Below are 26,147 nucleotides of genomic sequence, written 5' to 3' on the forward strand. Positions count from 1 at the left end.
TCACCACTGTAAATACGGCTAAACACTTAAAGGATGACAGAAATGATGGACTCGAGGACTGTATCAGCATTAACTCCAAATAAAGGGGTTGGCTGCCTTCAAGCCACAATGGGGCCATGTTAATAACTCTCTCTTGCCCGTGCCACAAACACTAGAAATTGGGAAAAATAAGGTCACTTGGCTCTGGTTCTGGCCCATGCAGCCATGCTGGTTGAGAATCCTAAGCCCCTGGGTATTAGAATTACATAGGAAACTAACTTAGTTCTGACATTGAAGGGCTCCCTGCAAGGGGAGGAAACATGGTATTTAAAACCCCCTCACCTGGAACCCTTTTATCTACTATGAAGACTCCGTTTATATATATTGTTAAACCACTCAGCTGTCCAATTTAATGCTTACATGTGTTGTTAATTCTTCTTAAAAATAATGTGCTATTTCAATAATCCAATGATTAAAAGGTTTTCAGTATTTACCCTTCTAACAAGTGTAATGTTATTGGTAATAATATGTTGTGAAATGCTTAAGAACAATTTCCAGAATTATTTAGATGACTTGAATGTAGAGGGTATGAGGGATGTTTTTATTATTATTATTACTATTTAAGGAAAAGGAAGTCATTTTTTCCTAAATGACTGGTTGTCTCAGAATTAAAAAAATAGGGGTTATGGAACAAAACCTGAATGAATACAGAAAGTTGCAGAAAGTTGGTGGAAAGGGAAATTTATTTCTGTGACCAAGGTTGAAAAAATGGTAAAAACTAGATATAGAATAAAGTAGAATGCCTGGTAGTGTTATCCTTTAGCTATTTTAGCCCAGGCAGTACTTGTGCTAAATGGTAAAACTCAGTAACCTGGCCATAGCACCACTTGCTAATAGGTTTATTATCTCTCTGTACCAGTGTATTATTACTATGTTGTTTATTGTATTGTTGTGAATTATGGATGTAAAGTCTGTCCTATGGTCAAAGGAAACCGTTGTGCAGGGGTGGATTGTGGCAACCCGTGGCCTGAGCAACAGGCCTGCAGATCTTTGGTGCACAGCAGTCTGCATGACCTAGGCAGATAAATGTTTAACCTATTGTCTTTCTAAGCCAGTAAAGAGAAAAAGGGTAAATTGACCTTAAAATGTAACTTTGTGGGAAGCAGGCAGGAAGTGAGAGGCTCTTAGCCTCACAAAAAGAGCAAAATGTAATTGTTCAAGTGTTATTCTAGTACTTCCTGCACCACCCCCCAGGTCAGAGTGACCTGTTTCTCCACCTATGCTCCCCCCACCCTTAGGAAGGCCTTTGTCTTAAGCCCTTATAAAAGGCTTTCTGTCCTCTCTGCATTGCTTGGTTGTCTTCCCTGCGAAAGCAATGCCTGCCCAGCTTGAGAGAGCTGTCATGATCTCTCCATGATTTCTCACCCTGTAAGTAAGCCCTGAATAAAAGTTCATGTATTAGAAAATGCTCACTGTCTTCTTTGGCCTCTGGATGGGCATGGCCCTCTTGGGCTGCGACACCATTCTTTTCTCTATCTGTTCTTTTGTGTGTAGGCTTTCAGGTGCCTTGTTCTCCAGTTCCTGAGTGTTTTCTTCCACCTCTTGAGATCTGCTATTGTATGTTTCCATTGTGTCTTTCATCTCTTGTGTTGTGCCTTTCATTTCCATAGATTCTGCCAGTTGGTTTTTTGAACTTTTGATTTCTACCTTATGTACTCCCAGTGTTTCCATTATACACTTCATCTCTTTTGCCATATCTTCCCTAAACTTTTTTAATTGATTTAGTATTAGTTGTTTAAATTCTGTATCTCAGTTGAAGTGTAAGTTTGTTCCTTTGACTGGGCCATAAGCCATAACTTCATTTTTCTTAGTGTAGGTTGTAGTTTTCTGTTGTCTAGGCACCTGGTTTCCTTGGTTACCCCAATCAGGTTTTCCCAGACCAGAACGGGCTCAGGTCTTAGAAGAAGATGTTCTAGTTTACTAATGCTGCCAGAATGCAAAACACCAGAAATGGATTGGCTTTTATAAAAGAGGATTTATTTGATTACACAGTACAGTCTTAAGGCCATAAAGTGTCCAAGGTAACACATCAGCAATCGGGTACCTTCACTGGAGGATGGACAATGGTGTCTGGAAAACCTGTTAGCTGGGGAGGCACGTGGCTGGCATCTGCTCCAAAGTTCTAGTTTCAAAATGGCTTTCTCCCAGGATGTTCCTCTCTAGGCTGCAATTCCTCAAAAATGTCACTCTTAGTTGTTCTTGGGGCGTTTGTCCTCTCTTAGCTTCTCTGGAGCAAGAGTCTGCTTTCAACAGCCATCTTCAAACTGTCTCTCATCTGCAGCTACTCTCTCAGCTTCTGTGCATTCTTCAGTGTCCCTCTTGGCTGTAGCCAGCCTGCTCCTTCTGTCTGAGCTTATATAGTGCTCCAGTAAACTAATCAAGGCCCATGCTGAATGGGCGGGGCCACACCTCCATGGAAGTTATCCAGTGAAAGATCTTGCTCACAGCTGAGTGATCACATCTCCACAGAAACATCCAATCAAAAGTCTCCAACCCAGTCAACACCAATTATGTTTCCTGCCAATACAAGACTGCATCAAAGATAATGGCGTTTTGGGGCACATAATACATCCAAACCAGCACAGAAGGCAATAGTATCACGTCTCCTTGAGGGTGTGTCTTAGAAGATTGGTACACCCTGTGAGGCTTCGTCACTGTGCTTTTCCACCCAGCTGGTGGCACCTGTCAGCCTGTAGCTCCAGACTGGTGTAAGGAGGTGTGGCCCGTGGCTGTTTTCCCCCAGGCTCTGGAGTCTGGTTCTGAAAGGAGGGCAGGTAGTAGAGCTGGGCCCCGCCTCTTTCATCTTAGGGAAGATATCCCCCCTAGGGAGAGTTCATTAGCATTTGAATTGACTCTCTGCCTGTGCTGTCTCCAGCCTTGTCTGGGTCAGAGTGCTGGGAACTGAAAATGGCTGAGGCTTTCTCCACTGAGCTGAAAAAGGGACAGAAAGCCCCCTTCAGGGCCAGTCCATGGCCACCCTCTGGCTCTCCAAGGTCAGTCATCACCAAAAGCCTCTGTCTGCTTGTTGCGGATTCATAGCTTGTACTCAGCAGTCCATGCTTGTTAATTAAACCCTCAGCTGGAGCTCAGCTGAGCTATATTGGCTTGCTGGGAGAGTGCTGCTCTCTAGAATCATGAGGCTTTGCAGTTCGGGCCGTGGGGGAAGAGGGCTCCAGCTCAGATCTGTAGTTTTTACTTACAGATTTTATGCTGTGTTCTCAGGCATTCCTCCCAATTCAGGTTGGTGTATGATGAGTGGACGGTCACGGTTGTCCCCCTGCAGTTATTCCAGATTATTTACTTGTTGATCCTGATTGTTTATTAGTTGTTCCAGGGGGACAAACTAGCTTCCACTCCTCTCTATGCCACCATCTTCTTCCATCTTCTTGCCCTTGCATTTTTATTCTTTGATTTTGCCAAGAAATTGTATATAATTAAGTGACTGAATTTATCAGTCTTGTCTATCATGAGTTCTGGGGTCTGGGAGCTACTAAATAGGCTTACTCCACTCCGAGATTATAAATACAATTGCCCATGCTTTATTCTCTTCTGTTTTTTTTCCCCCCTACATAAAAATCTGTGAATCATGAGGGACTGGAGAAAAATGTGGAACACCTGGGGAATCCCTGATATTCTCTCAGTCACTAGGGACTCACAATCAATTTAACCAAGCCCTCAATCTTGAGGCTTGCCTTTATGAAACTTATTTCTGCAATGGCGAAGCTGGGCCTGCATACACTTATACTTAAGAGTCACTCCAGAGAGCCTCTTTTGTTGCTCAGGTGTGGCCTCTCTCTTTATGCCAACTCTGCAAATAAACTCACTACCCTCCCCCTCTACGTGGGACATGAATCCTGGGGGTGTAAGTCTCCCTGGCAATGTGGGACAGGACTCCTAGGGTGAGCCTGGCCCTGGCATCATGGGATTGAAAATGCCTTCTGAACCAAAAGGGGGAAAAGAAGTGGAACAACATAAAGTTTCAGTGGCTAAGTGATTTCAGATAGAGTTGCGAGATCATTCTGGAAGTTTTGTTATGCAACCTTCAGCCATATATTGCAAACTGCCGCAGTATGCCAAGCCCCAACCAACAGTATTCCCCAAAACCCTAGGGAGTGCACTGGGCTCTAAGTCTCTATAAGTTTTTCTTAGTAAATTTATTTTTTTCAGAAACTTAAGGCCTCCAGATTGTTCCTATGTCAGATAAGCCCTGAAATCCAGAGGCACCAGTCTCTCCAAGAACATCAGCCAGTTTCATGCCTCCACCCCATAAAGTCAACACCAGTTTCCAACACAAAGAAGTTAAAATGGTCATTGCCAAATATCCCTGAAGATTGAGAGAAAGAACAAATGAGAGGGAGGAGGTGTAACTGAGAAATTTGGACTTAACAAATGACTGCGAATACTGACTCATCATATAGATATTTCTTTTTAGTGTTTAGTGTTTTAGAATAGCCAGAAGGAAATACCTCAAGTTGTTGAACTGTAACCCAGTAGCCTTGATCTTTGATAATGACTGTATAACTATACAGCAAAAAAAAAAAAAAAAAAGCCAGTTTCCTGAGTTTGTGTGGACTTCTGGATCTTAGTTAACCTACCTGTATTGCAAGTCTTAAAATTGGGTAAAGTATCTCAAACTCTTTTCAGAGTTTAATTTCTCCTTTTTCCCCCGAACTGCAGTTAGGTTTGGATTGGGGTCGGACAAGCAGGGAGGTGGGGAAAGCTGACATCCAGGCAGGGCAGGGAGTGCCCACCTCCCTGTCTGGCAGTCAGATCCCCTCTTCCAGACCCTACTTCTAGGGTGCTTCTGGCAGAGTCTGTGAGAATTGGAATTGCTGAGCTGAGGCGTAGGTGCTAAATCACCCTCTGAAAAGCCTGTGCTCACCCCCAGCATGAGGCCACGTTTTGCACTAACATGTTGCCAAATTATCTCCAAAATATCTCCCTTCAATGTAAATTTCCCTCATTACTCATGAATTTGCTTGTCTTTTCTTATTTCGTGTTTGTTTTTATTTCCTCTTCTGTGAAGAGTCTGTTTATATCCTTTGCCCATTTTCCCACTACTTTTATCTTTTCTTTATTGATTTGTAGATCTTTATAGATTCTGGACTTTAATTCTTTATTACATGTGCTGCAAATATTTTTTTTTCCAGTGTTTCTCTAGTATTTTAACTTTGCTCATGGTGCCATTTGTCATATAGACATATGCTTTCTCTCTAAAAATGCATGTCTGAATGGGATTGGGAAAGCCATAAGGACCACACTCCACTTTGTCTAGTTTATGGATGGATGAGTAGAAAAATAGGGGAAGGAAACAAACAGACAAAGGTACCCAGTGTTCTTTTTTACTTCAATTGCTCTTTTTCACTCTAATTATTATTCTTGTTATTTTTGTGTGTGTGCTAATGAAGGTGTCAGGGATTGATTTAGGTGATGAATGTACAACTATGTAATGGTACTGTAAACAATCGAAAGTATGATTTGTTGTGTATGACTGCGTGGTATGTGAATATATCTCAATAAAATGATTAAAAAAAAAAAAAAAAAAATTGGGTAAAGTGCAATACCAATAAGAGGGAGGGGTAAGGAGTATGGGATGTTTGGGGTCTTCTTATTTCTTTCATTTCTTTTTCTGGAGTAATGCAAATGTTCAAAAACCAATCATGGTGATGAATATACAAATATATGATGATACTGTGAAACACTGATTGTATGCTTTGGATGGATTGTATGGTGTCTGAATATGTCTCAATGAAATTACATTAAAAAATCTGTGAATCATCTGGAATTTGATTTGATATAGGAGGGAAAGCCCATTGTGCTTTTTTCCAGCTGGCTACCCATTTACTGAATGATCCGTCTCTGCCCCAGGCACATGGAAAGCCACCGTATGTTCTACATTCTTTTCTATTTTAAAACCTATCTTATTCCCCTAAAGGAACCCTTTTAGTGCTTTACAGTATTTCTGACTTGCAGTCCATTCCCATCCATCTTTCTTAGGAGTTTCTCTTCTGTTTTTCACCTTAAGAAATACCACCACTGGATGCCAGCTGACAGGCCTCAGAAACCCCATGGAGAAACCAAGCCCATCCTACCAAACCCCTCCTCTAGAGGACGCTCTGAGCTCCCATGGCTACCACTGTTTCTAACCCTAACAAACCAGAGACAGGAGGGCAAAGCCTCCTGGTGGGAAGATGCAGGGCTGGCGATAGCACCCTGCTCCCCAGACTCTGCCCAGTCCGTGCCCAGGCCTGGGAGAAGACTGCGCTGCCTTCCGAGCGGGCAGGTCCATTCAAACCTCCACTGCTCCCTGGAGAGGAGGAGGGCAGTGCTGCATTTAATTGTTGCTGCTAAGTGACTGGAAAGACGATGCATATGCTGCCCTCTCCCACCCAAGACAGACACCATTCCTGCTCCTGGGTGCTCGCATAGCACAAAGGCTTCGGGGGGGAAGCAGGCTGCCCAGCCCAGGCCCACCATGCCCAGGGTGCTGCTCTCACCCCAACCTCCGGACTACTCCCAGTGCACCCAGACCACGGAGACGCAAGTGTCCACTGTAGCAAGTGCAGTTCAGTTTAACTACGAAGTGCAGACCTCCAAGGCTGCTCTCTCCCCTGAGCTCCCGGACCTCATTTTCAAAGCACCAATTTTTTACTTAGAAGGCATCCTGGTCATTTGCACTGACGTACTTCTCAGCAGCATGGAACTCGGCGGGTCCAAGACTGAATGCATCAGATCCTTCTGCAAACCTTGCTCCTCCTTCTGCATCCCCTATTTTGCTTAAATCCCATCCACAACCCAAGGCAGAAGTATGGGAGCTGTCACTGACAGAAGGATTTGAAAAACCCCTGCTGGATGTTTCTCTGACGCCTGTCTGCACACAGGTCCCTATCTGGGGTAGGTGTTCACTGGCCTGGAGAGATGCAGGTTTGTTAAGAAAAGATGCAGGCGTGAGCAGCTTCAGACGGAAGAAGTCAGGCTGTTGCCTTGAGAGAATTTCCAAGTTTCTTTAATCCTACTTAGCAAATCAAGGGCATTATATGAGGTTGGAGAGAGAAAGAATAATATGATAGCGGCCCCTACCCATGGGAATGGCAGGAAGAAGAAAAAAAACCAAGAGGATGGAGCTGTCAGAAAGAACGGATGAGTGAAGGGATCGGGGGAACCACGGAAGCAGGGGGGCAGGAGGGTGTTCCACTTGCCATGTGGGGTGGTGGGCTCGGAGAGAGGTGCAGCCACAGAGTGGACGTCATCCTCTGCATAGTGGCCAGGCGGGGAGAGGCCCTAAGATTCAGCTTCTCAGGGCCACCTGGGTCTCCCGTCCCATGACCCAGCGAGTCGGGGGCTCATGGGGAAGCCCCGATTCATTTCAGACAAAATCATTACACTTCTCTGCACATCTTAGTTGTGGTGCAGGCTAAAGCTTTGACCCAATACACTTTATGGCCCCTTACATCCTGTCACTTGTACTTCTTTAATTGCTCATCTGTCAAATGGATCCTCAACTCACCTCGGCAGCCAATGTGAAGTTCAGAACCTAACTGCCTTTGGCCGGAAGCACTGCCAGGAATTTTGTTAGTACCTTCCCTCCAACCCACCCCTCACCAGGGACACCTTCCCCAAACACAAAGCAGCATATGGTTTCCTTAACCCCAAACATTCTGCAGGATAAATTTAGAAATGCTTACCCTGTTTATGAAGCCCAAGCCCAGCTCCAGCTCCCTCTCTAGCCCTGTTGTCTCTCCATTTACCACCTTCTCCCAGCAGCAAACCCACTCCCTGCACTTACGGCTCTGACAGCACCCAGTTCTCCTTCCCTGCCATGGACGGTTCCTTCTCTCTGGCCTCCCCTTGTCCTTGACTGGCAACTTATGTTCATGCATCAGGGCTCAGCTTCCTCCTTGGGGCGGCTCCAGCCTCCTTCACGCACTGGGTCTGGGCCGGAGGCTCACTGGTGAGGGCCTGAAGGGGAGGGCCAGTGTCTGCTGAAGACACACTCCGGCCACACTGCTCCCCGCACCCGCCAGCACCCCCCAATCTCCCCTTTGCACCGGCCCTTTCCTTCTCTTCCAAAGGACTTCTTTACCAGGCCAACTTCCGAATTTTGCCCATTCTTCAAAGTGCATTTCAAATGCCATTTGCATGCTACGTCACGTTCTGCCTCAGACTCTAGTTTCTTTCTAGTGATCCCCACTCCTCCCTTGGGCGACAAGTGAAAAGGGCCCAGAGGCTGTGCTGTGGATGGCTCAACGCCAGGACGGCCACAGGCCTCCTGCCCCCAACTCGACAAAAAACTGACATTTGAAAGAATCACTCGGGTTGGTCCCTTGAGAAGCCTATTTAACCAGGCACCTGGCATAGCAAATAATGTAAAAAAATAGGGAAGCTGGTTTCCTGCAAGGGAGGTGAAGGGTGGGGCTGAACTGTCGCCAGTTCAGTCGCTCCACCTGCCCCGCCCTCCGGCCCCGCCCCCCCGCTCACCTGTAGGCCCAGGGCGACACGCTGCGCAGGTTGGCCGGCGGCCGCAGGCGGCGGTCGGAGGAGCGGGCCCCGGCCGGGCAGCTCGCGTTGCGCGCCTGCTCGCGCGGGCCCAGCTGCAGCGCGTGGTGGAAGGCGCTGAGCACGCCGGCCACCAGCCTCCCGTACAGCTGCTCCAGGAGCTCCTCCGGCCGCTCCGCGCAGCTTCGGGGCCGTGCTGGGCGCCTGCTGGCCCTCGGGGCGCCCGCCGGCAGCGCCAGCAGGAGGCCGGCCAGCAGCATCCAGACCTGTGGGGACAGGCCGCGCTCAGCGTGCCGGCACCCGGCAGCCTCCGTCGGCAGCCCGGGGTCCCTCCCAGAGCCGGGGCTCTGAGCCAGCGCGGCGCCAACTCCGCGCGTCCTGTCGGTGCCCGCCGTGCCCGCCCGCTGCGCCGGGAAGTCGCCCCTGGCCTGCGCCCACCCCGCGCCCCAGCAGAGGGTGGACCCCACGGGCCCCGAGGGGTCTCCCCGCCCCGGCTCCCCGCTCGCCGTGCCCCGGGGCCGTACGCTTACCCCGCTGCCGAACCCGGGCCCGGGGCTGGGGAAGTCCGCGCCCGCCCCCGCTCGCTCACCTCGGGCCGCGCCATGCCCACGACCGGAGCCGGCACCGCTCGCCGCTGCTCCCGGGCCCGGGCCTCGACGCCTCGAACGCCGCTGGCGGCTGCTCGTGCAGACTCCACTCCAGTGCACCGCTGGAGCCCGCGTTCCCGCAACTCCGGCGGGCTGCCCAGGGGCGGGCCCGGGCGGGGGTCCGGGCGCTCGTCTACCCGGCCGCGCCCACCCGGGGGCGTCTCCACTCGCAGCCCGGCGCCCGGACTCGCTCTGCGCCACGCTGGCCGCGGGGTCGGGAGGAGGGCGGGCGTGGGACCAGCGACTCGGGTCTCGGGCGCCTGCACGTTCCGTGGGTAGCGTCTGTCGTTCAATTCATTTCGGCATTTCCTCCTCGCTGCCAAAGAACGTTGAGTAATGACCGGGCTGCACGAGGTTGTTGCCCTAGGTTTCCAGGAAAGAATTCAGTCTGCGCCCTCTTCCCTCTGGGAGTTTAAAATATTCTGGCATTTATGAAATTGTACTCACCAGTGTCCCCGACATCCCCTCTCTCCGGAAATATTTCCAGATTTGTCATAAGATGTTTTTAAAAAGGGCAACGCAAACTGAGCGCTCCAGAGCCGCGTTGCCGGGGTCCAGACGTGCAGAGCTTCGCCTCGTGCTCGGCGCCGAGGCTGAGCAGAAACTGGGCGGGCTCCCCGCGGATGGGGCGCTCCCAACGGCCCAGAAGGAGGCGGTAACTGGCTTCAAGGCTCCAGAGGATAATAGTGAGGCCAACAGAGTGAAGCTAATGGGAGGCACATATGGGCTCAGAGCAAAAGGATTTTCCTACTTAACTAAAGCTATCCGAGAATAGAACAAGTCACCCGGGGAAAGGGTGCGCTCAAAACCCAGAGGGAATCTCCTCCCTGGAGCTACTTCCACTTCTGAGGCTCCATAGTTTGAAAAATATTGGACATAAGAATTTACCTCTGTTTTTTACAAGATGAGAGTAGGCCATCTCTCCTTTCCCCTAAATATCCATAAAATGATCCTCTGTGCCTCTCTACCAAACAACTCTAAACCATAAACTTCCCCCAACTGTCACTTTTATGACTGTAAATGGGCAGCACTTGCTTCTTTGTCACAGTGTTGGAGAATTCCTGTTCCATGAGAACTACATTGTAAATTCACAGGTCATGTCAAATGAGCCTAATATTCTGTACACTGATTGAAGGAAATATACTGAAATGGAGGAACTTTATTATATTTTAAGAACAAAAGAAAACTTGCGCATTTGTTCACGTCTCTGCAATTAAATACTAATTGCCCACTAGGGGCAGGGATAGATGTGGTCGTGTTAAGGGACTCATACTTTGGAACTGAAAACAAGAGATTGGTACCGGCTGAAGAGCATTCTGTTATCTGAAAGTATACAAAATATGCACTTTATGGCTCCCTGAATGATTTGCAATTTGGGAATCTGACTAAAATGTAAACCATTGGTTAAATTACACTTCAGTTAGACTGTATAGAAAAAGACACTTTTACATGCGTTTGATATTCTGTAATTGAAGAGTTTAGGAATTCATTTACTGCCAGAAAAACTCACTGAAATCTCCAACTTATATGAGGTAAAAACTAAGCCTAGTTCTTATCTGTTAAAAATCAGAACTCTTATTCATTGCTGGTGGGACTGTATAATGGTACAGCCACTTCTGGAAGACAGTTTGGTGGTTCCTCAGAAAACTAGATATTGAGTTATCCTTCGATCCAGCAATTGCACTTCTTGGTATATACCCGGAAGATCTGAAAGCAGTGACATGAACCGGTATTTGTACACTGTTGTTCACAGTGGCATTGTTCACAATTGCCAAGAGATGGAAACAACCTGAATGTCCTTCATCAGATGAGTGGATAAACAAAATGCGGTATATACGCATGATGGAATACTACACAGCAGTAAGAAGGAACTGTGGAGCTTACATGGTGTGACTGTGTGGCTGTGAAAACCTTGTGGCTCATCCTCCCTCTGTCCAGTGAATGGACAGTTGAGTAGAAAAATGGGGACAAAAACTAAATGAAAAATAGGCTGGAATGGGGGAATGGAATTGCTTTGTGTATTTTTCCTTTAATTTTCTTTTTTTTTTTTTGGAGTAAGGAAAATGTACAAAAATTGATTGTGGTCATGAATGCACAACTATATGATGGTACTGTGAACAGTTGATTGTACACTGTGGATGATTGTATGGTATGTGAATGTATCTCAATAAAACTGAATTTAAAAAAATGAATACAGGAAGTTAACACTGGCTCATAATGGAGCAGCACTGTAGACTTCAAAGATGATGTCTGCAAAGAAACAAAGTCTGAATAGAAATCAAAGGGTGGGTATTCCACATGGTTGGCTCAAGGAATACAAACCTTGAACAGTAAGAACAAATGAATTTTACAGCTCCAGAGTAAACATTTGTCTGGCGTCATAAAACACTTTTTTGCTGACTAGTAGGTTAACTTGTCATGTGCTTTGTTTCCTTTTTAGTAAAATAAGAATAAAGACATCAATACTCAAATACTGCTTATTTTCATTCAAAAAATAAGTGTGGGAGAGGGGCTCTAAGATGGCATAGAAAGGAGTGGAAGCTAGTTAGTCCCCCTGGAACAACTAATAAACAACCCGGAATAACTAGTAAATAATCTGGAATAATGGCAGGGGGACAAACATGACCATCCACTCATCATACACCAACATGAATTGGGAGAAATGCCTGAGATCACAGCATAAAATTTGTAAGTAAAAACTGTGGATCCAAGCCGGGAGCTCCCTCCCCCCATGGCCCGAGCTGCAAAGCCTTGTGGTGCTAGAGAGCAGCTCTCTCTGAGCAAATGAATACAGCTCAGCTAAACTCCCACTGGAATTTTAGTTAACAAATGTGGATTGCTCGATATAAGCTACGAATCCCCAACAAGCAGACAGAGGCTTTGGGTGATGACTGACCTTGGAAAGCCAGAGGGTAGCCGCAGACTAGCCCTGAAGAGGCTTTCTGTCCCTTTTTTGGCTCAGTGGAGAAAGCCTCAGCCATTTTCAGTCCCCAGTGCTCTGACCCAGACAAGGGTGGAGATAGCACAGGCAGAGAGAGACCATTCAAATGCTAATGACTTCTCCCTAGGGGGTCTATCTTCCCTAAGAGGAAAGAGGTGGGCCCCAGCTCTACTACCCACCCTCCATTCAGAACCAGACCCCAGAGCCTGGGGAAAAACAGTCACAGGCTACACCTCCTTACACCAGTCTGGAGCTACAGGCTGACAGGTGTCACCTGCTGGGCAGAAAAGTGCAGTGAGCTGAGGCCTCAAAGGGTGTACCAATTTTCTAAGACACACCCCCAGGGAAACAAGATATTGAATAGTTCTCCCTTCTGTGACCTGAGCCTGTTTGGTCTGGGAAAACCAGATTGGGGTAACCAAGGAAACCAGATGCCTAGACAATGGAAAACTACAACCTATACAAAGAAAAATGAAGTTATGGCTCAGACAGAGGAACAAACTTACACTTCAACTGAGATACAGGAATTTAAACAACTAATACTAAATCAATTCAAAAAGTTTAGGGAAGATATGGCAAAAGAGATGAAGCGTATAAATGGAAACACTGGGCGTACATGAGGTAGAAATCGAAAGTTTGAAATACCAACTGGCAGAATCTATGGAAATGAAAGGCACAACACAAGAGATGAAAGACACAATGGAAACATACAACAGTAGATCTCAAGAGGAAGAAGAAAACACTCAGGAACTGGAGAACAAGGCAACTGAAAGCCTACACACAAAAGAACAGATAGAGAAAAGAATGGAAAAATATGGGCAACGTCTCCAGGAACTTATGGACAAAACAAAAGGCAAGAATGTATGTGTCATGGGTGACCCAGAAGGAGAAGAGAAGGTAAAGGGGGCAGATTGATTATTTCTAGAGGAAATAATCAATGAAAATTTCCCATCTCTTATGAAAGACATAAAATTATGGATCCAAGAACCACAGTGTACCCCAAACAGAATAGATCTGAATAGGCCTATGCCAAGACACTTAATAATCAGATTATCAAATGTCAAAGGCAAAGAGAGAATCCTGAAAACAGCAAGAGAAAAGCGATCCATCACATACAAAGGAAGCTTGATGAGACTATGTGTGGATTTCTCAATAGAAACCATGGAGGCAAGAAGGAAGTGGTGGGATATATTTAAGATACTGAAAAAGAAAAACCACCAACCAAGAATCCTATATCCGGCAAAACTGTCCTTCAAATATGAGGGAGAGCTTAAAATATTCTCTGACAAACAGTCAACGACAGAGTTTGTGAACAAGATACCTGCTCCACAGGAAACACTAAAGGAAACACTGCAGACAGAAAGGAAAAGACAGAAGTGAGAGGTTTGGAAAACAAATTTGGGAGATAGTAGCACAGCAATGTAAGTACACTGAACAAAGATGACTGTGGTGTGGTTGAAAGAGGAAAGTTAGGACCATGTGGGATACCAGAATGAAAGAAGAAAGATATGTTTTTACATGAGGTAGAACAAATGAATGTCAACATTGCAAGGTGTTAAAAATCGGGTAGGACTGGGGGGAAAATACAATCAATGCAAACCAGAGACTATAGTTAACAGAAACATTGTATTATGCTTCCTTTAATATCACAAAGGCAATATTCCAAAGCTAAATGCATATGGTGGTGGGGGGCAGATAGGGGAAGAGTCTGGGACTCCTGGCATTGGTGATGTTGTCTGACTCTTTATTCTACTTTAGGTTAATGCTATCTTTCCTTTTGTTGCTTTCTAGCTATCATGTTTTGTTTTATTTTTTTCCTCTCTCTCTCTTTCTCTTTTCTTTTTCTTTTGTCTCTCTGCCTTCTTTGACTCTTCCTCCTTCTTTGTGGAAGAAATGGAGATGTCCTTATATAGATAGTGGCAATGGTGCTGAATACCTAAATATGTGACCATACAGGGAATCAATGATTGTTTACTTAGGATGGAATGTATGGTGTGTGAACAAAACTGTCTTAAAAAAAATGGGTTGATGAAGAAACCTTGAGAGTACTATATTGAGTGAAATAAGACAGACACATAAAGACAAATATTGCAGGGTCTCACTGATACGAACTAATTATAATGTGTAAACTCATAGACATGAAATATAAGTTACCAGGATATAGAATGAGGCTAAAGAATGGGAAATGGTTGCTTATGCTGAGCAGAATGTTCAACTAGGGTGAACTTAAATGTTTGGAAATGGACAGAGGTGATGGTAGCAGGTTGTGAGAATAACTAACAGTTCTGAAAGGTGTGTGAAACTGGTGGAAAGGGTAAGCTCAGAGTCACATATGTCACCAGATGGAAAGTTGGAGGTTAAAAGATGGGAATGTATAAAACAGTGAATCTTGTGGTAGACAATGTCTGTGATTAACTGTACAAATATTAGAAATCTCTCTCATGAACTAGAACAAATGTATGACATTATAACTGGAAGTTAATAACAGAGAGGCATATAGGAAAATATATACCTATTGCAAACTATATACTACAGTTGGTAGTTTCATCAACAGTAACAAATGTACTATACCAAAACTATGAATCAATAATGGAGGAGGGGTAGTTAGGGGTATGGGAGGATTTGAGTTTCCTTTTTTTTTTTTGTCTTTATTTCTCCTCTGGAATAATGAAAATGTTCTAAAAATTAAAAATTTAATTGTGGTGATGGATGTACAGCTGTATGATGGTACCAGGGGCAATTGATTGTACACTTTGGGTCTTTGGATAGTTGTATGGTATGTGAACCATCTCAATAAAAAGATATATATATATATATGGATATCTCAATAAAAAGATATATATATATATATGGGAGTCCTGTGGAAGAGGCTATCATTACAGTGGTTTCACAAAAATACTTGATATTCTTACAGCATCTTTTCATCAGTAAGGTGATACGGTGCCAGACTTTTAATTCTGAGAATTACTCAACAAAATCTTTTCCACTGTCTGATAACAAAAATCTTTTCTACTGTCTTTCTTCTTCTCCTTTGATTACCTTGGAGTGAAGAAAATACTTTCCAACAGTGCTGTTTAAATCTTTTATTTCCTTCTTGATCTTCTGTCTGGATATTCTATCCATTGTTGAAAGTGGTAGATTGAAGTCTCCAATTATTACTGTAAAACTGTCTGTTTCTTCTTTTAATTTTGTCAATGTTAGTTTCATATACTTTGGAGCTCTGTTGTATTAGGTGCATATATATTTATAATTATTATATCTTCATGGTTGAAATGACCCTTTCATCATTATGTAATGTTTTGTTTTGTTTTGTTTTGTTTTGTTTTGCCTCTTGTAACAGTTTTTGACTTAAAGTCTATTTTGGCTTATGTCAATAAAACTACTCCAGCTCTCTTTTGATTACTGTTTGCTTGGAATATTCTATTGTTTCACTTGCAGCCTATTTGCATCTTTGGATCCTGTCGCCTGTAAACAGCATGTAGTTGGATTATGGTTTGTTATCCATTCTGTGAATATCTGCCTTTTGACTGGAGGTATTAACCCACTTTCATTAGGTAATTACCTAATGCAGTAGGACTTACTTCAGTCATTTTGCTATTTGCTTTCTGTATGCCTTACACCCTTTTGTCCCTCATTTCCTCAATTATTGCATTTCTTTTTGTGTTTAGTTGATCCTTTATAGTGAATCATTTTCATTTTATTCTCATTTCCTTTTCTGTATTTTTAAAAGATATTTTGTGACTATCATGGTATATACATTTAACATCCTAAATCTATAACAATCTAGCTTGAATTGATACCAAATTAACTTTAATAACATACACAATCTCTGCTTTTATGCCCCTTCACCCCCCTTTGTTGTTCTTGTCACAAATTACATCTTTACACTCTGTGTGCCCAATAACATAGATTTATGATTCTTTGTATGCACTTGTATTTTAGATCATGCAAAAATTAAAATGTGGAGTTATAATCCTATATTTACCTGTGTAGATCCCTTTGTCATAGATCTTTATTTCTTCATATGGCTTCAAGTCTAGTTTCCACTTCTTTCATCCTGAAAGCATTTCTGTAGGGCAGATCTAGTGGTACTGAATTCCCTCAGATATTTTTATCTGAGAATGTCTCAATTTCTCTCTCATATTTGAAGGAAAATTTTGCTGGATATAGAATTCTTGGTTGACAGTTTTCTTCTTTTGGCTCTCTATGATGACCCCTGCCTTCTTGTTTCCATGCTTCTGATGAGAAATTGGCACTTAGTCTTATTGAGAATTCTTTGGAAGTGACAAGTCACTTCTCTCTTGCTGCTTTTAGTATTCTCTCTTTGTCTTTGATATTTGACAGTTTGATTATGATGTGCTTTGATGTGGATCTCTTTGAATCTGCCCTGCTTGGAGTTCATTGAACTTCTTGGATATGTATATTCATGCCTTTCATTAAATTTGGGAAGTTTTCAACCATTATTTCCCAAGAATTATTTCTGCCCCTTTGTCTTTCTCTTCTCCTTTAGGGAACCCCATAATGTGAATGTTAATATGCTTCATGGTGTCCTACAGGTCCTTATGCTCTGCCCACTTTCTTCATTCTCTTTTTCTTTCTGTTCCTCAGAATGAATAATTACAAGTGTCCTGTCTTTAAGTTCTCTGATTCTTTCTTCTGCCAGTTCACATCTGCTGTTGAGCCCTTGAGGGAATTTTTTACTTCAGTCATTGTACTTTTTAGCTCCAGAATTTCTGTTTGGTTTCTTTGTAAAATTTCTATCTCTTATTGAAATTTTTAGTTTGTTCATATATTATTTTCCTGATTTCCTTTTGCTCTTTGGCCATATTTTCCCTTTGCTCATTAAACTTATTTTGGAGAGTTAACTTATCTTTCATTCTTAATTTCAATGTCTGAGCTTCCTCATGGATGGTTTCTATCACTTTATTTTGTTTCTTTCCATGTGTTGTCTTTTCTGTTTCTATGTCTTATGATTTTTTGTTGAAATTTGGATATTCAAATATGTTAACTCTAGAAAGCATGTTCTCCCCACTTCCCCAGTGTTCTCACTCCACACTGATCTCCTATCATATTCTCTCTCTTCCATCATGTCTCAATTATCAAATCTCATAGTCATACCCCAGATATTGCAACACCAATAGCTGCATCATATACAAACATCTTGTATTAGGGTTCTCTAGGGAAACAGAACCAACAGGAGATGTCTGTAAATATTATGAGATTTTATAAAAGTGTCTCATGTAACTGTGGGGATGCACAAGTCCAAATTCTGTAGGCCAGGCTGTCAGCTGGCACTCCAGTGAAGGTCTTTGATTAATTCCCAGGAGAGGCTGGTTGGCCAAAGCAGAAATGAAAGTGATCTCTTCTGACCACTGAAGCTATCACCTCCCCTTTAAAAGCCTTTAAATGATTAGACACTCCCTTTGTCAGACTGCAGATGTAATTAGCCACAGATGCAATCAACATACTGATTATTTAAGTCCACAAAATGTCCCTGCAGCAACAGATAGGCCAGTGATTGCTTTACCAGACAACTGGGCACCATCACCTGGCCAAGTTGACACATGAACCTAACCATCACACATCTGATTTCAAATGTACTATCTCCTGACACAATCATTTTCTTTCCTTAACCAAACCTGAAATTCTTTAACCTGATCAATCTTCTAATACTACTACTTTTTGAACTCATCACCCAACTCTTGTGTTCTTATTTCCTTTCTTGCAATGTTTAGGTTTCATGGTTTAACACGATTTCCACATCCTTGCAAACACTCTTAACCCCATTGTTCTTTTTCCCTCTGTTGTACTTGCCCAGAATAATCCCAACACTATTAAATTAAACTTCCCTTTACTTTACACCTTTTCCTGAGCAGCAGAAGATACTTAGAGAAAAAAATCATACACTTGTTCTGACTACACTCAATTCTAATTTTTAAAATAACTTTCCAAGTGCAATTTAACAAGTGGAGGGAGCAAATTTCAAAAAATGTTATGGGTTACAGTTCCACAGTCTCAGTTATTTCTTATTGTAAAATATAATATATATATGCAAAAAGGTGATAACTTTCAGATTACAATTTAACAAGTAGTTATATAGGAAATTTCCAAGAATGTTATGGGTTACAGTACCATAGTTTCAGTTATTTCCTTATTGTAAAATATAACATAGATACAGAAAGGTGATAACATTCAAATTAAAATATAACAAGTAGCTATATAGCAAATTTCAAAGAATGTTATGGGGTACAGTTCCACCATTTTAGGTCTTTCCTTCTAGCTATTCTAATACCCTAGAAACTAAGAAAAAGAAAATTATATATTCAGTATTAATAATCCTTTGATAAATTCTATCTTGTCTGTTGCTACCCTTTTCTTTAGTTTAATCAATTTCTCTGTTTTCAGGGATGTCTAGGCAGTGATCAACCCAACTTGTTCATGTTGAAAAGGGTTGTGACATTATGGAAAAGGAGGATGTAACTGGTTGATGTTCTTGAAGAAGCTGTTGCCTCTGGGTTTTGGGACTTAGCTGGCATAAGAGTTCTCTGGAGGATTTAAGATTCTGAACAATAAACTTAGTGAATGAAACTTTTATAGAGTCTCAGAGAGGGGACTGGGTATTCTTTAGGGTTTTCAGGACTGCTGTTGATTTGGGCTTATCATACTGTGGCCACTTAGGATATCTAATTGAACCTTGCATGGGAGTAACCTCCATGACAGCCTCTCAACTCTATTTGAAATCTCTTAGCTGCTGAAACCTTATTTTGTTGCCTTCCTTTTCCCCCTTTTAGTAAAAAAAGGCATTCTCAGCCCCTTGAAGTCAAGGTCAGGCTCATATCTGGAATCCATATCCCACATCACCAGGGAGACTCACTCACCTGGGGGGTCCTGTGCCATGTTGGGAGGAAGGTGATGAATTTATTTGCAGAGTTGGGCTTAGAAAGAGAAAGTGCACATTTGAGCAACAAAAGAGGTTCTCTGGAGGTGACTCCTAGGCATAATTATAGGTGAGCTTAGCCTCCTCTTTACAACCATAAGTTTTACAAGAGCAAGTCTCAAGATAGAGGACTTGAATTATAAAGTAGGGAGTTCCTAATTTCACATAGTGTATGTTCTGTCCATGATAATCAATCAGTATCTCACATTATCATCTCTTAGTTGTACAATTCTCATCACTCTCCATTTTAAACTATTCTTATGACCCAAAACACTCCATAGTTCTTTTCAGCCCTTAATTATTTGTCCCTAGTATTTGTGAAATGCTAGTAAGGTCTTCCTATTAATTGTAGTCCCTAGTATGCAATACGTAGATTTTTCCCACATACTACTCTGTTGTCAACTCCCTGTACCAGTGTCATACCTTAGAAATATATCATGCAAGCACCTATATATATTTGTAGCGCTGATCTGTGGGATACTTGACTTTAAACAACCCCTTTCAATCCTGTTCACCTTCAATGCAGCTCTGATACTTATAATCCTATTAAAAATCAACCCTATCCGTTCCCATACCTTTAAATTCACCCTCATTAACATATCTGAACATATTATGTTATCATTCCCCCTTCACTATCTTCAGTCTATCTTTAGGTCCCCAATAGTCTACATTATATGACATTGATTTTACATTGTTCAGGGAATTCATAGTAATGGTAAGATATGATATCTCTCCTGTTGTGTCTGACTTATTTCACTCAGCCTTATATCTTCAAAGTTCATCCATGTTGCAATATGTTTCAGGATCTTTTTCCTTCTTACTGCTGCATAGTATTCCATAGTGTGTATATACCACGTTTTGTTTATCCACTCATCTATTGAAGGATACTTGGATTGTTTCCATCTCTTTGCAATTGTGAACAATCTCATTATGAACATCAGCATACAAATGTCTGTTCATGTCACTGCTTTCAGATCTGGGTATATACCAAGAAGTATACCAAGAAATTGCTGGATCATAGGGTAATTCAATATGTAGTTTTCTGAGAAATCACCAAACTGACTACCACAGCAGCTGTACGATTATACATTCCCACCAGCAATGAATAAGAGTTCCAATTTCTCCACACCCTCTCCAGCTTGTTGTTTCCTGTTTAGTGGCAGCCATCTTACTGATGTGAAATGGTATCTCATTGTGGTTTTGATTTGCATTTCCCTAATAGCTAGTGAAGATACACATTTGTTCATGTATTTTTTAGCCTTTTGTATTTTCTCTTTGGAAAAATGCCTTTTCATATCTTTGCCCATTTTCTAATTGGGTTGTTTGTACTATTGTTGTTGAGTTGTAGGATTTCTTTATATATGCAGGACATCAGTCTCTTATCAGATATATGGTTTCCAAGTATTTTCTCCCATTGAGTTGGTTGCTTCTTCACCTCTTTGGCAAAATCTCTTGAAGCACAGAAGCTTTTGCTTTTGAGGAGTTCCCATTTATCTATTTTTTCTTTTTTGCTTGTGCTTTGGGTATTAGGTCTAAGAAGCTACCTCCTATTACTAGGTCTTGAAGATGTTTCCCTATGTTATCTTCCAAGAGTTTTATTGTGTTTTTATATTGAGGTCTTTGATCCACTTTGAGTTAATTTTTGCATAGGTGTGAGGTAGGGGTCCTCTTTCATTCTTTTGGATATGGATATCTAGTCCTCCCCGCCCCATTTCTTGAGGAGACTGTTCTGTCCCTGTTCAGCCTATTTGGGGGCCTTATCAAAGATCAGTCGGCCATAGATCTGAGGGTCTATCTCTGAATTCTCAATTCGATTCCATTGATCTATATGTCTATCTTTGTGCCAGTACCATGCTGTTTTGGCAACTGTGGCTTTATAATAAGCTTCAAAGTCAGGGAGTGTAAGTCCTCCCACTTCGTTTTTCTTTTTTAGAGTGTCTTTAGCAATTTGAGGCATCTTCCCTTTCCAAATAAATTTGATAACTAGCTTTTCCAAGTCTGCAAAGTAGGTTGTTGGAATTTTGATTGGAAATGCATTGAATCTGTAGATTAGTTTGGGTAGAATTGACATCTTAACAATATTTAGCCTTCCTATCCTATGAACATGGAATATCTTTCCACCTCTTTAAGTCCCCTTTAATTTCTTTTAGTACCAATTAGTTATTTTCTGTGTAGAGATCTTTACATCCTTCTTTAAATTTATTCCTATGTATTTCATTATTTAGTTGTTACTGTGAATGGATTTTTTTTAATTTATTTTTTATTTTTATTTATTTATTTTTTTTGCTAGAACCTCTAGGACAATGTTGAATAATTGTTTCATTCCTGAACTTAGGGGCAAGGCTCTGGTCTCTCACCATTGAGTATTATGCTGGCTGTGGGTTTTTCATATACGTTCTTTACGCTATTGAGGAAGGTTCCTTCAAATCCTACCTTTTGAAGTATTTTTATCCAAAAGGGATGTTGAACCTTGTCAAATGCTTTTTCAGCATCAATCAAGATGATTATTTGATTTTTCCCTTTCAATTTGTTAATGTGTTGTATTACATTAATTGATTTTTCTTACATTGAACCACCCTTGCGTGTCAGGAATGACCCCCATTGGTCATGGTGTATAATTCTTTTAATGTGCCTTTGGATTCGATCTGCAAGTATTTTGTTGAGAATTTTTGCATCTATATTCATGAGGGAGATTCATCTATAGTTTTCCTTTTTTGTAGTATCTTTATTTGGTTTTGGTATTAGAGCGATATTAGCTACATAAAATGAGTTAGATAGTGTTCATTTTTCTTCCATTTTTTGAAAGAGTTTGACCAGCTGTTGAGGAGTGTGTTGTTTAAACTCCATATATTTGTGAAAGATCTGGTTCTTCGGTGGTTGTTGATTTCTAGTTGCATTCCATTATGGTCAGAGAATGTGCTTTGAATATTTTCAATTTTTAAAAATTTATTAATACTTGTTTTGTGCCCCAGCTTATGATCTATCATGAAGAATGTTCTATGAGCTCTAGAGAAGAATGAATATCCTGGTACATTGGGGTGCAAAATCTATATATGTCTGCCAGGTCCTATTGTTATATTGTCATATTGTTTAGGTTCTCAATTTCCTTATTAGTTCTCTGTCTAGTTGTTCTATCTGAAGAAGAGAGTGGTGTATTGAAGTCTCCCACTATTATTGTAGTTACAGTCCAACAATTTCAGGTTTTCCTTCTGGCTGTTCTAATACACTAGAAACTAAAAAGAAATATCTATATAATGATTCAGCAGTCATAATTATTTGTTAAATCCCAACTTCTCTGTTACAACTCCTTCCTCTCATTTGATCATTCTCTGTCTTCAGGGATATTTGGATGCTGATCATTCAAACTTCTTTGTGTTTAAAGAGATGATGACATTATGGGGTAGGGGAATGCAACTGGTTGATGTTCTGGGAGAGACTGCTACCTCTAAGTTCAGGGCTTATCTGGCACAGGAACAACTGGAGGTATTAAGTTTCTGGAAAATAACTTAGTAAGTAAAATTTTTATAGAGTCTTAGATAGAGCCTTGAATATTCTTTAGGGTTTTCAGAAATACTGTTGGTTGGGGTTTAACATTCCATGACAATTTATAATATCTGGCTGAAGCTTTCATAAGAGTAACCTCCAGAATGACCTCTCAACTTCTACTTGAAATCTCTTAGCCACTGAAACCTTATTTTTTTACATTTATTTTCTCCCTTTTGGTCAAGAAGGCATTGGTGACATATCTCTTTAGTCTCCTTTAATCTGGAATGGCTCTGGAGGCAGTTTTTATGTCTTTCATGAACTTGATATTTTTGAAAAGTTCAGTCCAGTTGTTTTGTAGAATATTCTCAATTTGAGATGCTTCCTCATGCTTAAGTTTAGGTTATTTATTTTTGGCAGAAATATTAACTAAGTAATCTTGTGTCCTTCTCAGTACATCACATCAGGAGGCACATGATTTTGATTTGTCCCATCATTGGTGATGTTAACTTGAATCACTTGGTTAAGGGGGTGTCACTCAATTTTCTCCAATATAAAATTACTATGTTTTCCTTTTGTAATTAATAAGTAACTTGTGGGTAAATACTTTGAGGTTATGGAAATATACTGTATACTGTTCTTGTCAAATGTTTTCCCACTGGCTTTAGCATCCATTGATGATTTGTGCCTGAATCAATTACTATCATGGTGGTTTGCAAAATGGTGATTTTCTAACTCCATCATTCTTTCTGTATTATTTTACTAGTGTTTTAATTATACATTTTTCTACCTTTTAAAAAAGCAGTTGATTATTGTTGGGGGGAGGGGCAAGATGGCGGCATAGAGAGGAGTGGAAGCTAAGCAGTCCCCCTGGAACAACTACAAAAAACCAGAAACAACTAGTAAATAATCCAGAATAACTGCGGGGGGACAAACGAGACCATCCACTCAGCATACACCAACCTGAATTGGGAGGAATGCCTGAGAACATAGCATAAAATCTGTAAGTAAAACCTGCGGAACCAGGTCTGGAGACCCCCTCCCCCATAGCCCGAGCTGCGGAGCCGCGTGGTGCCAGAGAGAAGCTCTCTCCCAGCAAGCGAATATAGCTCAGCTGAGCTCCAACTGGGGTTTTAAGTAGCGAGTGTGAACTGCTCACTACAGGTACGCAGCCCCCAAAACCAGACAGAGGCTTTGGGTGACGACTGACCTGGGAGAGCCGGAGGGTCACCTTGACTGGGTCTGAAGGGGACTATCTGTTTCTTTTTCGGCTCAGTGGAGAAAGCCCCAGTCATTTTAAGTTTCCAGGGCTGTGACTCGGGGAAGGGCTGAGACAGGACAAGCAGAGAGCAAGACCATTGAAATGCTAATTACCTCCACCTGGGGGGTCTGTCTTCTCTAGGAGGAAAGGGGTGGGGCCCTTTCCATTCAGAACCAGACCCCAGAGCCTGGGGGAACATGGCCATACCTCCTCACACCAGTCAAGAATTATAGGCTGACAGGCGCCACCTGCTGGGCAGAAAAGCACAGTGACCTGAGGCATCAAAGAGTGGAGCAATTTTCTAAGACACCCCCTCAGGGAAACCAGATACTGAATATTTCTTCCCTCTGGGACCTGAGCCTGTTCTGGTCTGGGAAAACCTGATTTGGATAACCAAGGAAACCATGCCTAGACAACAGAAAATTACAACCTACACTAAGAAAAACAAAGTTATGGCCCAGTCAAAGGAACAAACGTACACTTCAACTGAGATACAGGAATTTAAACAACTAATGCTAAATCAATTCAAAAAGTTTAGAGAAGATATTGCAAAAGAGATAGAGGCTGTAAAGGAAGCACTGGACATGTATATGGCAGAAATCAAAAGTTCAAAAAACCTACTAGTAGAATCTATGGAAATGAAAGGCACAACACAAGAGATGAAAGACACAATGGAAACATACAACAGCAGATCTCAAGAGGCAGAAGAAAACACTCAGGAACTGGAGAACAAAACACCTGAAAGCCTACACGCAAAGGAGCAGATGGAGAAAAGAATGAAAAAATATGAACAACGTCTCCAGGAACTCAAGGATGAAACAAAGTACAGTAATGTACGTATCATTGGTGTCCCAGAAGGAGAAGAGAAGGGAAAGGGGGCAGAAGCAATAATAGAGGAAATAATTAATGAAAATTTCCCATCTCTTATGAAAGACATAAAATTACAGATCCAAGAAGCGCAGCGTACTCCAAACAGAAGAGATATGAAGAGGCCTACTCCAAGACACTTAATAATCAGATTATCAAATGTCAAAGACAAAGAGAATCCTGAAAGCAGCAAGAGAAAAGCAATCCATTACATACAAAGGAAGCTTAATAAGACTAAAAAAGCAGTTACCCTAGGGATTTCATTATGTATACTTGCCTTATTACAGTCTATCAACTCCCATTCATATTCATGGCAACAAGTTTCGTGATAACTGGCTTCTAAAAGCTAAATCAAATCATGTGACTCACTTCCCATGCATAAAATCTTCCAAGTATTCTCCATTATAACAAGAATAAGACCCTAATTCTGTGAAGTTTTATAAGGTTTTACATGATCTGGCCTCTACTTACCTCATGGACCTCATTTCCTTTCACTTTCCCATGTATACAGTACATCATACACACTGCTGGGTCCAAATCTTGATTCTAACTAAATTGCTCTAACTCATTAACCCTCTAACATGTCCAAATCATTCCTTTTAGTGTGTTTGCAAATGCTGTTCCTTGTGCTTAAAACATTGGGGTCTCCTTTGCATCATTCTGGTGTTAAGATAAATGCCACTTCCTAGAGAGATTTTCCCTGACTATGCTATTTAATGAGCTCTTCCTCCACCACTTTCTGCCCCTTTCTCTCTCTCTTTTCCTACTGGGATGCTTGTAACGAATATATTGGTGGGCTGGATGGTGTTCCACAGATCACATAGGCTCTGTTTAGTATTTATCATTCTTTGTTCTTTCTATTCCTCAGCCTGAATCACTTCAATTATTTTGTCTTAGAGGGTCACTGATTCTTCTGCAAGCTCCAATCTGCTGTTGAAGCCCTCTAGAGTAATTTTTCATCTGTTATTATGGTTTTGAACTCTAGTATTTCCATTTGGTTCTTTATAAAAATTTCTGTCTCTTTATTGAGATTCTCATATTGTTCATTCATCTTTTTCTTGATATTCCTTCATTCTTTCTCCATGTTTTCCTTTATCTCCTTGAGCATACTGAAGATCATTTTTTAAAAGTCTTTTTCTAGTATGTCCAATGTCTGGGTCTTCTTCATTGATAGTTTCTGAGCTTTAACTTGTACCTTTAGATGGGCCATTATTTTCTTTCTTGCCTTATAATCTTTTGTTGCACACTGTACATTTTAATATTTTAATGTGTTAACTCTGGGATTTAGATCCTGAGCTGTCTCTTCCTTACGTTTCTATCCAGTTAGTGATTGTGACAGAGTTTTGAGTAGCAGGACTGAACAAATCAACAAACAAAACACCTTCCACAGTCTTTGCAAATTGGTTCTGCATTGGCTGATGCTCTCCTTCAGAAGTTAGCCCTACTATAATGAAAATCAGCCCAAAGTGAAAGTGA

The 26,147-nt window shown here is 41.8% G+C and overlaps 1 protein-coding gene across 2 annotated transcripts in view; it reads right to left on the reverse strand.

The window, feature by feature from the left end:
- The window catches only part of IL17D (interleukin 17D), a 29,134-nt gene extending 19,858 nt beyond the window's left edge, over positions 1-9,276 (reverse strand). The window contains exons 1-2 of one of the 2 annotated variants that reach the window (XM_037800633.1): positions 9,125-9,276; positions 8,518-8,801 (exon numbers count right to left, since the gene is read on the reverse strand). In XM_037800633.1, the coding sequence (XP_037656561.1) occupies positions 8,518-8,801; positions 9,125-9,139 (299 nt within the window). In that variant the 5' untranslated portion in view covers positions 9,140-9,276. Of the gene's footprint in view, positions 1-7,825; positions 7,917-8,517; positions 8,802-9,124 lie in introns of those variants that run through there. The other variant, XM_037800634.1, reaches the window with a different exon arrangement.
- Between the last annotated feature and the right edge of the window lie 16,871 nt (positions 9,277-26,147).

Source organism: Choloepus didactylus, chromosome 12 (genome assembly GCF_015220235.1).
Source record: "Choloepus didactylus isolate mChoDid1 chromosome 12, mChoDid1.pri, whole genome shotgun sequence".
NCBI classification, from domain to species: domain Eukaryota; kingdom Metazoa; phylum Chordata; class Mammalia; order Pilosa; family Megalonychidae; genus Choloepus; species Choloepus didactylus.